Raw genomic sequence first — 13,185 nt, forward strand, 5'->3', positions numbered from 1 at the left:
TAACTCAATATATATCCCCGATTTTGGAGTGTCTCAAGTGGTTCTCTAATGATATAATGTACATCACGGTCTTCTGGTCTTGGTACCCAGTAAACCAAAAACGTCTAACGGACATCCAGAGGATGGTACAGAGTGAACATTTGGGATGTCTAGTAGATATCCAGATATGTCCACGTTACATTCCATAGGTGTTCCATGGATCGTCGGAAGCTCATCCATAACTGTATAAATGCACGTCCTCCGGATGTACCTGCTGGACATTTTTCACATCCAGTGGACGTGTTTGTGGGGCATTGCGACGTCTAATATACGTCCTATCGATGTTCCTACAGGATTGGGATGTAATGTTGATATATCTGTATATCAACTAGACATCCCAAATGTCTTAGATGTTTGGATGTTTCTGGTACGTCTAATAGACATTTGTGGTTTACTGGGTATAAGTACGGGCTGCAGTGGCTCGGCTTGTTCAGTGCCGCTGATTAGAACGTGTGTTAATAGCAGCACGATAAGCACCATTCCTTTTGAGTGGCTTCAGTTATCGTATAGTAGAGTGCTAAAACTCGCAGGGAGACAAAAGTCTGTAAGAGGCTTCCATATAGGATCGAGCACACTAGCAGCTGCTCGTATATCGTGATAGATGGAGGCCACGTGTACACTCTAAGAAAAAAAGGAGTACTTTTACTCCTTTTGGGGAGTAATTGCATTGCCACAAAAAATAGTCCGTTTCGGGAGTAAATGCACTGGAGTAAATGAATGTCACAGAGTGAAGACCGCATTTCACGAGCTGTTGTAAGAGTCCCAGGTACATAATTGGTGCGCATGCATGAAAATACTTTGAAGCAAACCGTCAACCGTGATATATCGAGTGATATAAAATCTTGCGCCATACTACGGCACAATTTGCGAAGAAAGATGCGCTAACTGTTTCTTACTCTGTGTGGCTGGAAAATTGCTACGTTGTCTGAGTTATGCAGCCTTATGTCGTTCAAATTGACCAGGGCCACATATTTACGTAGACTGTCGCATTCAGGAGACCATTCGCAAAGTTTAGTGACAATTTGCAGTCCTGGGGAGTAAATGTCGGGACTAAATGTTGGGTTAGGGGACTAAAATGGGGAGTAATTGCAGACTAGGGGAGTAGAAGCTGCAATTACTCCCCGTTTTACTCCTTTTTTTCTTAGAGTGTAAAGGACCTTCCTTTTTACTTTGGATTATTGCTGAATGGCTCCAATTGTGGATAAAACTGCGTTGATACGTGCAGCTGCAGCCACTTGTTGTCGCCGACCATTTTATTTTAGGTTCTTCCTTAAACGCCACGACGCAACTCTATAGCTGTCTACGCCACGCTGTCTACGCCACGACGCAACTCTATAGGAGGAGGAGGAGGAGGAGTGTCGTTGGGAGGAACCCGAGAGGTCTGCCTGCCTGATTAGGCGGCATGTTTCTCGGGAAGGGAAGGGTGGTGGAGAGGAGGAGAGGAAAGGGTGAAGTGGAAGACCGAGCGGAATCCGCTCGGGGGGAGGATAGCTGCGTCCATGGGCCGACTTCAGGGGAAGTGTGCCGGCATACGCCTATTACACATCTGAGGGAAACCCAGGAAAAACCCCAGACGGCACAGCCGGCCCGCGGATTCGAACCGCGGACCTCCCAGTCTCCAAGCGCACGCGTTACCGCTGCGCCACCGGAGCTGGTTAACTCTATAGGCGTCCGAAAAGTCCAGGTATTCCAACAGCATGAACTTGAAGCTACCGTGGGATCCACCCGGCCACGGTTCTCTTGTTCTACTGGTGTACCACCGCGTTACGATATACGAAAACACTTTCCGGGCCACAATGCAATGGATGCAACATTTGTATTTCAATGCGGGCAAATCACATCATTTACATGCCTTTTGTTGTACCACCTGAGCCGTCCAAGCTGTTGCCTTACAAAGCATTGCATAGCGGTTCATTTTTGGCCGTTTGTCAGATGACGTTGCATATATACAAGATTGTACACAGAGCCGTCCAAACAAGGGGTTCAACAATGACCGCTATGTCCCGCTGCAGTCCAAGGTCAAATTCTCTCTACACAGGCTTCAATCTCATTACATCAGCACAGTGCTCTATACCTATATCTCGATAAAAAGAGTACATAAGTCGGGTGATTCGGAAGAGTGTACCTCGGATGCTGCTGAACAGTATAGTCACGTGTTTCTTGTTCCTGAACGGATCGACCCTCTTAGATGATGACACTCTAATTACCCTAATTGTGAGACGTGCGTTTCGAACACAGGTGTTGCGCAATCAATTAGGATTGGATAGGATTGGATTGGATTGGATTGGAAAAGAAAGAAAAATATGGAGGTTATGAAGCCAATATTCTCGTGGTATGTTACTTTAGCTGGCGGACACTATCTATCATATTAGTTTCGACACCTTCATGTACATTCATATTTTGCAGTTCCTTGGGCACCGATTATCACTGGAAGATTGACTGATTGATCTTTAAAAGAAAAAGAAAATGGAGATGTTAGTCTCGAGCTACTCGGGACTGGCTACTCCAGGACGCGTTATTAAGAATCGCTACGCATAGTGTATGGTCACCGTACATTGTAACCTTATTGGTCTATCCTATACACCATCTTGCCACACCCTTCACACTACTTCCCATTTATCTCTTTCTTTTTTAAAAAAATGGTGTTGTTTTAATGATTAGACATATTCCTGCAGAAGAGTTCACCAAATTATCGAGAGACATTAATTCTGTGACAGTTCGCGACAAGACGCTTTACTGAATAGACGTACAGTGGTCTCCAGTTATAATCACAGTGCCCGTTACGGATCAAATCGCGACGATTATAATAAGCAGAGTGTGACTACAAGAGGAGATCCACAAAATGATTGTGAGGTGCGACTATAATCGGTGTTTGATGTGTATGGGGAGGTCAGCTAAAAGCGCAAACAATCACATTGGTACGCACGCGCAAATGCCAGTATGAGTGGAATGTGACTATAAGTGGAGGCCAGCTGTACCGGACGATTCTCCACACTCATTAGAAACCCCATATTGTCACACCACAGTTTAAACAACGAGCAGCTAGTGGCTTTCGCTGGCGTTAGATAGGGGGCACTGTGTGCGAGACGATATTTCAGCCCTTCAGGGAGCGAGACACTTATTATCCTAGTTGTCTCTCTACCGTTCGGTGGCCGGCTCTGATGTAAACAAATACGACTATGCTGTCTCTGGGAGAAAATGTTAGGATGCATTTAGTCCTATTTAGTCTTGCGCCCGTCGTTATTTTTCATTACGAGAAAAAAAGGATTGCATGCACCAGGGAGTGATCGTGAGGAGCTCTTCATTCGAAATGGGTCCCCTTCCGCTCAACAGTCCCTCAAGAGGCGGTCTCTTTTCGATGCCACTCTCGACAAAATTTCTTTGTCAGAATCCTGCCCAAGGTCCGCCATTAAAATCTATATGTCCCATATCGTAGTCTTGCATTCCCTATATGTTTAAATTGAAACGTTTATTATATTTAAATTGAAATTTCTAATTTTGAGCAATATGACGTAAACAGGCGCGCGATGAACGTTGGCAACACTGAACTGTTCCACTAACGCCACCGTGTCCAAGATCCCACTGGAAAACCACAATACCTGGGTAAATTAATTCTAATATGTAATTAAATTACATTAAAATTAGCAAGTAATTCATTCAAAGTAATTTCATTACAGTAATGACATTACTATACCCAGGTATGGAAACCACATCTGCTCGCCATCCAGAAACGCGGACCGGGAAGTCGCGCATGACGTGATGACGTCACGTACCTCTTCGCGAAACCGAAACTTGCGAAAGTTTTTTAAAGTTAATTCCCTAAAATATTTGCAGACATCCGCAACGTTCGTTGGCGGCAATTACGTTTCGTGTCTTTGGGTGACATGTTTCTTTTTTTTTCTTTCTTTTTTACGGTATAGTGAACACAATAAACACCAGCTTTATAGAGTGGTCATTTAATGACCCAAACATTCTCGTAGCCCCACGTGACGCCCGCTACCGCGATCCCGACAGGCTTTGGAACAGTAACATATATAAATCCGTCCAAATTGAAGCGCTTAAATTACGGGTACACTTTACAGAATCACCCCTATATAATAGTACAAGTAGCAGTGTACGGGAGCCCAGCATTCGGCTTTTAAAGCAGCTTAATTGCGGGAAAATATTTTGGTCCTTGCTTCTCCAAAAATCTTCTTGCCTTTGCATATGTATCAGGCACTGTCCTGTACAGTTGCGGTTTACTTCTGCAATCCTCTGATAAGCTCTCATGCCTTGCACAAAATATATTTACAAAGAGCATTTGAATGTCGCGAACATTTTTCCCGAACAGGAGCCCTTGCTTGGATTACAAGATAAGACACTTTGTGCAAGACGCTCGTTCATTGAATTGTTTTTTTTTTGTTTTTTTGTTTTTTTTGCGGCGGAAATAAACCTGAGACGACAAAAGTCTTGGCCGTCAAACGGACCGTTTGATGGCACAGCTCGATTAAAGACAGAATTAAGTTTCTGTTGCATCGTGACAACGTGGCCTATATAACCTTTCGTCAGGAATATCATGCCAAGGCCATTTTTTTCACGTATGCAAGCAGGATTTTTGGCTCGTGTCAAAAAACAAAAAAAGAACAAACAAACAAAAAAGAAGAAGAAGACGCGAAAGAACGGTTTGTCATTCCTGCTTCTGGCGCTTAAAATCAGAATGAGAGCGTTAAATAGCAGCTCCAGAGGTGCAGGAACCGCGCTCCTTTTTTTTTACTAGACTGTGTCACCCCTTCTCCGGAGCGTGGCGTTCTTGGTAGTGCATTTGGGAGAGGGAAACGAGGTTCAAATCCTCCTCCCCGATGTAAAGTCCCCATATAGAACTCCTCCCGAAATATTTTCTGGCTATGCTATACTGCCGTGACGTATGGAGGAAGGAAAAAATCAATGAGCGGCCGCCTTGGGAACTTGGCCATATATCGCGCCCGTGGTTCCAAAAGAGTAGACGCGCACCGGAGTACGAGGGGCAGATACACCGAAGCGCGTTTGGGAGCTGGAGCCGCTGCTTAACGCGCCCAATGACTTCGAGGGAGTTTATCGACAGTACGTGCAGAGCGTTCAATTAAGGCTCCGCTGCAACGCGAAACAAATATGTGATGAGGAACACAAAAACAAAACAAAAAATCTCTCGGTTGGTTTCTTCTAAGGTTGCCCTACCTTAGGACTCCGCCCCCCATTCGGGAGTGTGAACTATCTAAACATGCGTATACCACAAGAATATTGAGCCACAAAAAAGCCACGACAACATCACAGTCGCGAGACGAGCCAACAGCCTAAATAAAACACACATCATCGTATATAGTCACAAAATGAGCACTAACAAGTTCGAAGGCCACTTGAAAGGTTTGTTTCGCACTCTCGTTTTGTTCCGTCGAAATGTTGGCCTGGGGAGGCGTTTCTTGTCGTTGCACTGGTAGTTGATGCACTATAGTCTTCTACGTAGTACCATACGCTTCCAAAAATAATCCATCTTGTCATCCACTCCAAGAGTTGTTCTATACCGGCACGGAGCGGTCGTACGAGGTACACCAGGCACTGGAAACTATCAGCTTAACGACCTTTGGGATTGACGAGGACAGTCCGTCTCAATGTGACCGAATTTGGTTCTCAGCTCCAATTCCTAGTCCTAGGGTTCCAGAAGCCGCAATGCCTCATAATTGTACAGGGATGCTGGTGTGCGTTGGCTGCCACACAGCGTCGGCGCCTAAAAAAAAAAGCTATGCGAGCAATTCTAGATTTAAAAACGCCACGTCGTCCACTACTCAGACAGGAACCGTCGGAGCCAATCGCTGCAGTCGACTTCAAAAGGCTACGGCTGCGTGGATTGCGATTGGAGCGCGACACCTAAGGACAACGGGACGTGATCAATCGTCGTTCATTTTACGTAGCTACTATGTCACTCTGGCTGACAAAAAGTTTTTTTGTCCAAGCTTCCTCCTGGTCCCTTCTTCGTCCATTACCAGAAGAGCATCCTCGTAGCTCATAACGACGGATTTGAGCACCGCGAAGAATAGGGCGCACGTGATGCCTCAGTGGCGGATGTAACGTAGGGGGAGGAGGTTGGCCGACCTCCTCTCCCCCAATGCATTAAGTTACCCCCCCCCCCCCCCCCCCACCACCACCCCCACATTCACTACGTGCTTTCGAGAAAGAGAAGACCGCACGACCCCGAATCGAGGGTCTGGGTCCGCCCCACTGCTGTGCCTTCACTACGACCTCTTCTATCTCACACAACCCCCTCAGGACATTTTCAGCTCTAGATTCCTTATTACAGTGAACCCTCGTTAATATGACCATTCCGCATTATGACCAACATTTTCGGGAACGACTATGGTCATAATAACGAGGGTTCACTGTACACGATCTAATAAGAAAGGAAAATATTGCAGATATCATGGTACGAAGCCGTACCTTCGAAAGTACCACCCATGCTCGCCACTGAAGTTCCCAGTCGGCCAGAAGGCTACCAGAGAAATGTTATACGGTGTTGCAGGAAGAGAGACCTCCGTGGTTGCAGTGGCGCCCGTACGACCGCCCTGACCTCCTTGGCCCCTAAACTATATATCGGCGCTGCTCAAAACCATACGAACCATTTTGGGCTTCATTTAGTACACCTCAGGTCGGCCCTATGCACCGGAAGCTACGCCCATTTGCCTACCTATGCTACGTCACACGTTGTTGGTTACGGTACACTGGATTAAACTTACTTTAGATTAGACGCTTCTCTGAGGCTCCTTCCACTTTCATAAACAGCGTTTTATACGGCGCCTTATCCAATAAGCGTTGTGGCTACTGCGGGGCACATTATATTAAGAACGGTGACACTCCTAAATGAGAAGGTCGGAGTAGATCTGTATGTAGATGGCGTGACAGGAAAACAAAAAAACAAAAACAAAAGACGAATCAAACAATTTGGATGTCACGATCGAAATGTCTCTCTACATGGCCCCAGTTGGAACTAGACACAAAGTAAAAGTTTATCCTCTAAAGACACAAACCCGGCAATGATCTCCCGAAAATCCTACTCCAAAAGAAAAACTTCCAGGGGTCTGTATAGAAGTCGAAGTTTTTCCTAGCCTCGTGTATGGGGGCAGCCCGTTAGTTAGACCGATACTTTCTGGTACTTCTTGGTCACTTGTAAGGGCGTCCTGAAAGCTCCAACTTCACCTGACGATCCCGTCGTCCTGCAGAGCTAGAAAGCGCCGTTAAACCTAGCGTATACGTCGATAATAGTTCCATTACAACTTAAACTACACATGAACGCACTGAGAAAAGTACTTGACGGATCATTTCCAAGTCTGCTTATCGTCGTTCCTGTGCGAACGGCATCTTTGTATATCCGTTCATTTCGCTAAGCTGGCTACACATATGGCTTGGCTTCAATTATACTTTTCAAAGCCTTCGGAAGCTATATGGAAAGCAATCCTTCAAGTGTGAATATGCCTCGACACTTGAAGCTTTCGTCTTTGCAGAACGGCGGGTATCGGCCCACTTCTCTGAAAGGAAGGTGTTGTCAAGTAGCCGGTTGACGGAGCTATCATAAATCACCTTTTCATTCGAAAGACCAGGACGTAATATTGACCGCCGATGTTTGTATACCCGTAGTTGAGTTACGCAAACTGCCAACAGGGCTCCGTCGCAGTTTTGCTATAGAGTACAGAAAAGCCACTCAGCACCCCTGGTCCTGCACTGCGCAGCACTATAGCCTCCCACCCTTTTGTGTCGTCACTTCCGGCGAGGCTTCTGCTGAACGAAACCTAAAAGCCGCGCTTGTATAATACCCCTGTCACACGGGCATTTCGATCCTTCTCGAATCCAATCTGCATCGAACTTCCCGAGCGCGCTCGAGTTTTGACGCTGCTACACGGCCACTTTCAATGCGCATTGAATGGTTGACCTGTGCAAATGAATAAACGGAACTCATTAATTTCGCGTTTCCTATATAACAGCGATATTAGTGGTAATTTATCGTATACCGATGTAAGCATCATTTGTAGCTTCGCGCGCATGTCCGTCTTAAGTTATGACAGTTCACCGGAGTCGAAGATGCAAATGGCGGCCGTCGAGCAGTCTTGAAATTCTCAATCACATTTTCAGTGACTTTCATCTTTCATCGTTGATTTCTTAGGCAATTTGAGGCTTTGTTTGTATCTGTCCCTTCTATGGTGTTCCAGCCTGAGAACATCAGTTTATCTCTCAATCCTGTTATGGGAACTGTCTTGAGTCAAGCAGGATCAAAGTTCGATCCTGCTTGGAAGCGGCCGTGTAGCACCATCCGATCTGCATTGGGTTCAAGCAGGTTCGGTCCAGCAGGATCGAAAATGCCCGTTTGACAGGGGTATTAGAACGAGAGGCGCGCTACCCAGCCGGGATAAAAAATCCCCTTCAGCACGACCTCCAACAGTCCCAAGGCAACGTCTCCCGGCCCCCCCAGGCGTCCTGTCAGAAGGCGTCCACGATGCGATATAAGGCCGTGTAACCGCAACAGCGAGCACGAAGCTGATCGACCAGGACACAGGCTTCCGGTACGTAATCCATGAGCGTAGGACACTCGCAGAGAAGGATGTAGGTGATGCCGTGGTCCACGGGTGAAACCTTCTTGTGGAAAGTGATGCGTCTGAGGCCCAGGTGAGGAGGGAGACGCCGGTAGATCTGCCGGGCCCCCGTCCACAAGAGCCACGATCGGTCCAGCTTCTCGCGGTCTTCCCCCGGGAAGACGCGGAACGCGGACAGGATGTAGCCCGTCTTGTCCGTCGTCGGCTTTTTGGGAAGCATGTCGACGGGAGGACGAGCGATTGTCGCTACTTCTTCGTAGGCCGCTGTAATACAAGGAAGGTTGACATCAAATATCATCGTTTGTGACGTTACGTCGCGGTATATTTACGCCAATTTTGCCCGCGTGGGGGTTCTTTAACGTGTATAAAGTTGTATGTCGCAAAGTTTTCTCATCATTATCATAGTCACGCTTTGTGCGATGCTTATGTTTTCTTGGTTTTGTTCTACTATCACGGTGCACCATTACTCACACTATACCGTCTATACGGTTGTTCATGGGCACCATGAAAGAAGAATTCAATTGAATTGAATTGAATATAGCATAGAGACACTTGGAACATTGATTTGTTTCTAACCGCCTGGTATGAACATGCTACCTTCAAGAACTGCCACGAAAACTACTTATTCCCCGTGGCAAGAACAAATTTCGCGAGAACATTTCCTTCACAGGAATGCGGCAGCGATATCCCCCAGCTAAAGGGTGAACCACATGGAGCGACAAACGACGTCGCTCGACGCATGCTTTTGTCGTGACGTATTGTGACGTCAGGTCAGTCGAGCACCTTTTTATTCGCGGCCGAGAATCGTCTGCTATCAACGCGACCGCTCGACTGCTCTGTCGCTGGGCGGCGTCAAGCACAATCGCAAAAAGAACGGAGGCTCGCTATTGGGCGGAAGACGTGACGTCGCCGACTGGCGGGAAGGAGCTCTTCTAACCCGCGAGATTGAAAGCTCTCTTGTGCAACAGGATCAACAGTAACGTAATGCATGACCGAACTCTTCTTGAACGCCACAGCCGGTGGCATGACTCGAATCCACCGCCTCGCAGTCTTTAGCATGACCTGAAAACAACCACTACTTGGCCACGACGGCAGCGTATTTGCATATGACCCTCGTTAATATGACCCCCGATAATCTGACATACGCGCTTTACGACCATACTCTTGGAGAACAGTGCTGTGAAACCCCTGCAAATCCCCCCGGTTAATATGACAATTCCGCATTATGACCAAAATTTTCGGGAACGACCATGGTCATAATAACGAGGGTTCACTGTATATCTCTCTCCTCCCACCGTGTACAGGTAAGAGACGAGACTAGCGACAGAACATAACAGATATAACAAAATATAATAGTTTAACCAGCTTGTTGCTTGTAAACCACTACATCATCATTACTTATTTGTTGTTGTTGTTGTTGTTGCTTGTAAACCCAGCACAACAGCTCATACATGTGACAGAAAACGCTAAATATTTTTAATTTGCTAGCAAAGTTGCGGTAAAACGGTTCGGGACGACGTCTGGTGTGAAATAGTCCCCAATTTGTCAAGCAACAGTGATCTGTCGGCTGCGGTGATCTGCCGGCTACGTAGCTTCTTTTGTTTTAGACCCAGTGTTACGCGCATGCAATGTAGTTTTGCCGCCGTACTTGACGAGCAATACCACGTTGGTGGCAACCTCGACACAGTGTTGCCCGCAATTTTCCATTTTAATTTTCTAAAAACTATAAGCGCAATTGTCACGAAAATTGTGACGTAAGAGTATTCAGGGTTCAGGCTAGAGACCTGCACGGGCCCGGGCCGACAAACATGTTTCCGAGAGTCAAGCTCGACCGGGTCACGCAGCTAATTCCACGCAATGGAGGACTATTAGTTCATATCATCACGTGCTCGCACCATTCCTCTACATATATTTGCAAAAACAAGCAAGGGACACTGCATTATGCGTATGATTCGGCCCTCTATAACATTCTACATAAGCCACTTTAGATTGCCCCTGACTCCTCGCGTATTTCACAAACACGTTCGCAAAGCTTGGTGAGAGGGGTAAGGATTGGGAGGGGTTTGCCGACAGCATCCTCTACCTCCTCAGAAACTTGGTAGTGCAACGATAACGCGCTTGCCCGCATGCGTTCTGGATTTAATTTGGTCTCGAGCTGTTGCGGTGTTAAACCGACAGTTCTTGTATGTTTGTGGCCGTGTCTTCTCTTCTTATACAGTGAACCCTCGTTATTATGACCATGGTCATAATGCGGAATTGTCATATTAACGGGGCGGGATTTGCAGAGGTTTCACTGCATTGTTCCCCAGGAGTATGGTCGCAAAGCGCGTATGTCAGATTATCGAGGGTCATATTAACGAGGGTTCACTGTAAATCTACTTATAAATTTGTTTGATAAGCGCTAGAAACGCGTACGTCACCTCTGGAAACACTAGGCCGGGTCACCGGGCCGTACCGGGCCGCATAAAAACGTGAAGGTCGGGGCCCGGGCCATTTTTCGATGCGCCCGAGCCGGGTCGGGCTCGGAAAAGTCGGCCCGTGCAGGGCTCTAATTCAGGCTATCGGATAGAAAAAAAATTCTGAGATTGCGGCTCCACTGCAGTAACGAAACAATTTTCACAGAAACTTCAACGAAAAAAAAATCCACCTATCGGCGAAAAATAGTCACGAACGGGAAGTTTGAGGCTGTGAAGCATCACCGACACGGCCCAGCAGGAGGCAGGACCCCGTCTAAAGGGTATGAATGCAGCTCATCGGTATAGCGGTGAAGTTTGAACGGTCTTAGTTTCACACAGGCAATGTGATCGATCGTCGGCCTAGTTCTGGAATCAGGCGCGGGATACTGTGGCAAAAGAAAACGAAAGGAAAAGGCTTGTAGAGAAGCTCGTGGAATTGGGTCTGAGACGAAATCGATCCCCATCGCACCGTTTGGAGCGAGAGACCGACCGAGTTTCAAGGCTACAGTCTTTGTTAACCTGGACCCACGTTCCTGGTTCATTCTTTCTGGACCATTTTTCTTTCCTCGTGACGATTCTGGATTACGAGATCTATGCAAGCCGAAAGGCTCATATGTCGCACGATGCCTTGCGATGTCGAAAAATCACCGCGTAAACTTGTGCAATACAACATACGGCTAATTATTTCTAATGCAATTTTATTTCCTTCCATCTCTGTCGCGCTATATGTCATGCGGTTTATGTGAAGAATCGAATACAGTCATTCGAGACGGAAGTTGTCCATTATCCTTGTATTCACACGAGCGACATTCCCTCGGAAGCGGAAGATGCGAAAAGCGTCACAGCTTTCTGCTGTGATGCTGTGATGCTGCTGTGATGCTGTGATTTCTGCTGTGATGCTGAGCGCGATCGCTCAACGTCGTGTCTTCACGTACATTGCTAACCGTGGGAAACATCCTGCTACACAGCCACAAGATATTCCTTAGCAGACGACAGGAAAGCACGCTGACGGTGTCGTCTGCTAAGTGTCGTCTGCTAAACGCGCAATACGCCACTCCCGATATGCCGCATCGTGTGAATGCTCAACATAACATGGAACGGAACTTCGGCTCTGTGAGGCAGTGTTTTCGCTTTTTCTTCCACTAGAATATTCCGTGAGGATGTCGCTTGTGTGAATACACGGTATGTCGCACAACCCTTGGCGACGGTTTCAGAACTGCTGGCCGCTCCATGTGGCGTGTCCATTTCAAAATGAGACATGAGCAGGACATGGACATGGCGGCCTTCATCACGAGCGTTTCCAGGATTTTTTTTCATGGGGGAGGGGGGAAGTGCTTCGGGGGAGGAGGGGGCAAGCGTGCACCCCCCCCTTGCCCCCCTCTCGGTACGCCCATGGCCTTGATGAAAAAAAAAAAAAAAACTCCTTCAAGAAAGGATAAAGCTTTTAACATGCATCATTGTCGCCATGAATGGTTTTTAGCGCCATGAATGGTTTTTAGCACGCTCCTCACATCGTACACAAAATATGTGTTTTTATTTTTATTTTTTAGAAATGAACTCAACTCAACAACCTACCCCATTCTCGAGGGTCCACACCAGTAGGGTAGTACAATTCATGGTAAATATGTCATAGTACCTATAATGCGGATCACATAATGCACATTTCTAATTCTCAATATTTAGAATTCTAATCTGAACGCGTGTCATGTCATCACGCGTGTCATGTATCTATCTACGTCATGTAATGCAGTTCAGTTATGGGCAAAGCACCTCAAAACTGTGCTTGATGTAAAGTACCAAGCACCTATAGCCCCTGGTGTAATTTAGGTACAGTACAAATGTACTTAAAGTAAAGTATAAAGTCCTTTGCAAAGTACCTTAAAGTGCTCATCAAGTACATTATCAATTTAGATCGTATCGCTGGACGTTTTAGCGTTTTGTAGTGATAAAACGTGAGGTAATTATGTTTCGATTGTTATCTTTAAAAAGCTTTTAGCTAGCATTTTTGCAAGTGCTAGTCAGAAAACATTTATAGTTTATATACGCGACACAATAATACGAACCGAAAGAAATAGTTTTGCGACCAAGATTTGCGTTTG

At 46.5% G+C, this 13,185-nt stretch overlaps 1 protein-coding gene across 3 annotated transcripts in view; it reads right to left on the minus strand.

The window, feature by feature from the left end:
* Positions 1 to 7,612: 7,612 nt before the first annotated feature.
* Positions 7,613 to 13,185, minus strand: part of LOC135401634 (uncharacterized) — a 74,902-nt gene continuing 69,329 nt past the window's right edge. For all 3 annotated transcript variants that reach the window (XM_064634142.1, XM_064634143.1, XM_064634144.1), the window contains exon 8: positions 7,613 to 8,894. In XM_064634142.1, the coding sequence (XP_064490212.1) occupies positions 8,518 to 8,894 (377 nt within the window). In that variant the 3' untranslated portion in view covers positions 7,613 to 8,517. The remainder of the gene's footprint in view (positions 8,895 to 13,185) is intronic.

Source organism: Ornithodoros turicata, chromosome 7 (genome assembly GCF_037126465.1).
Source record: "Ornithodoros turicata isolate Travis chromosome 7, ASM3712646v1, whole genome shotgun sequence".
Classification (NCBI taxonomy): Eukaryota; Metazoa; Arthropoda; class Arachnida; order Ixodida; family Argasidae; genus Ornithodoros; species Ornithodoros turicata.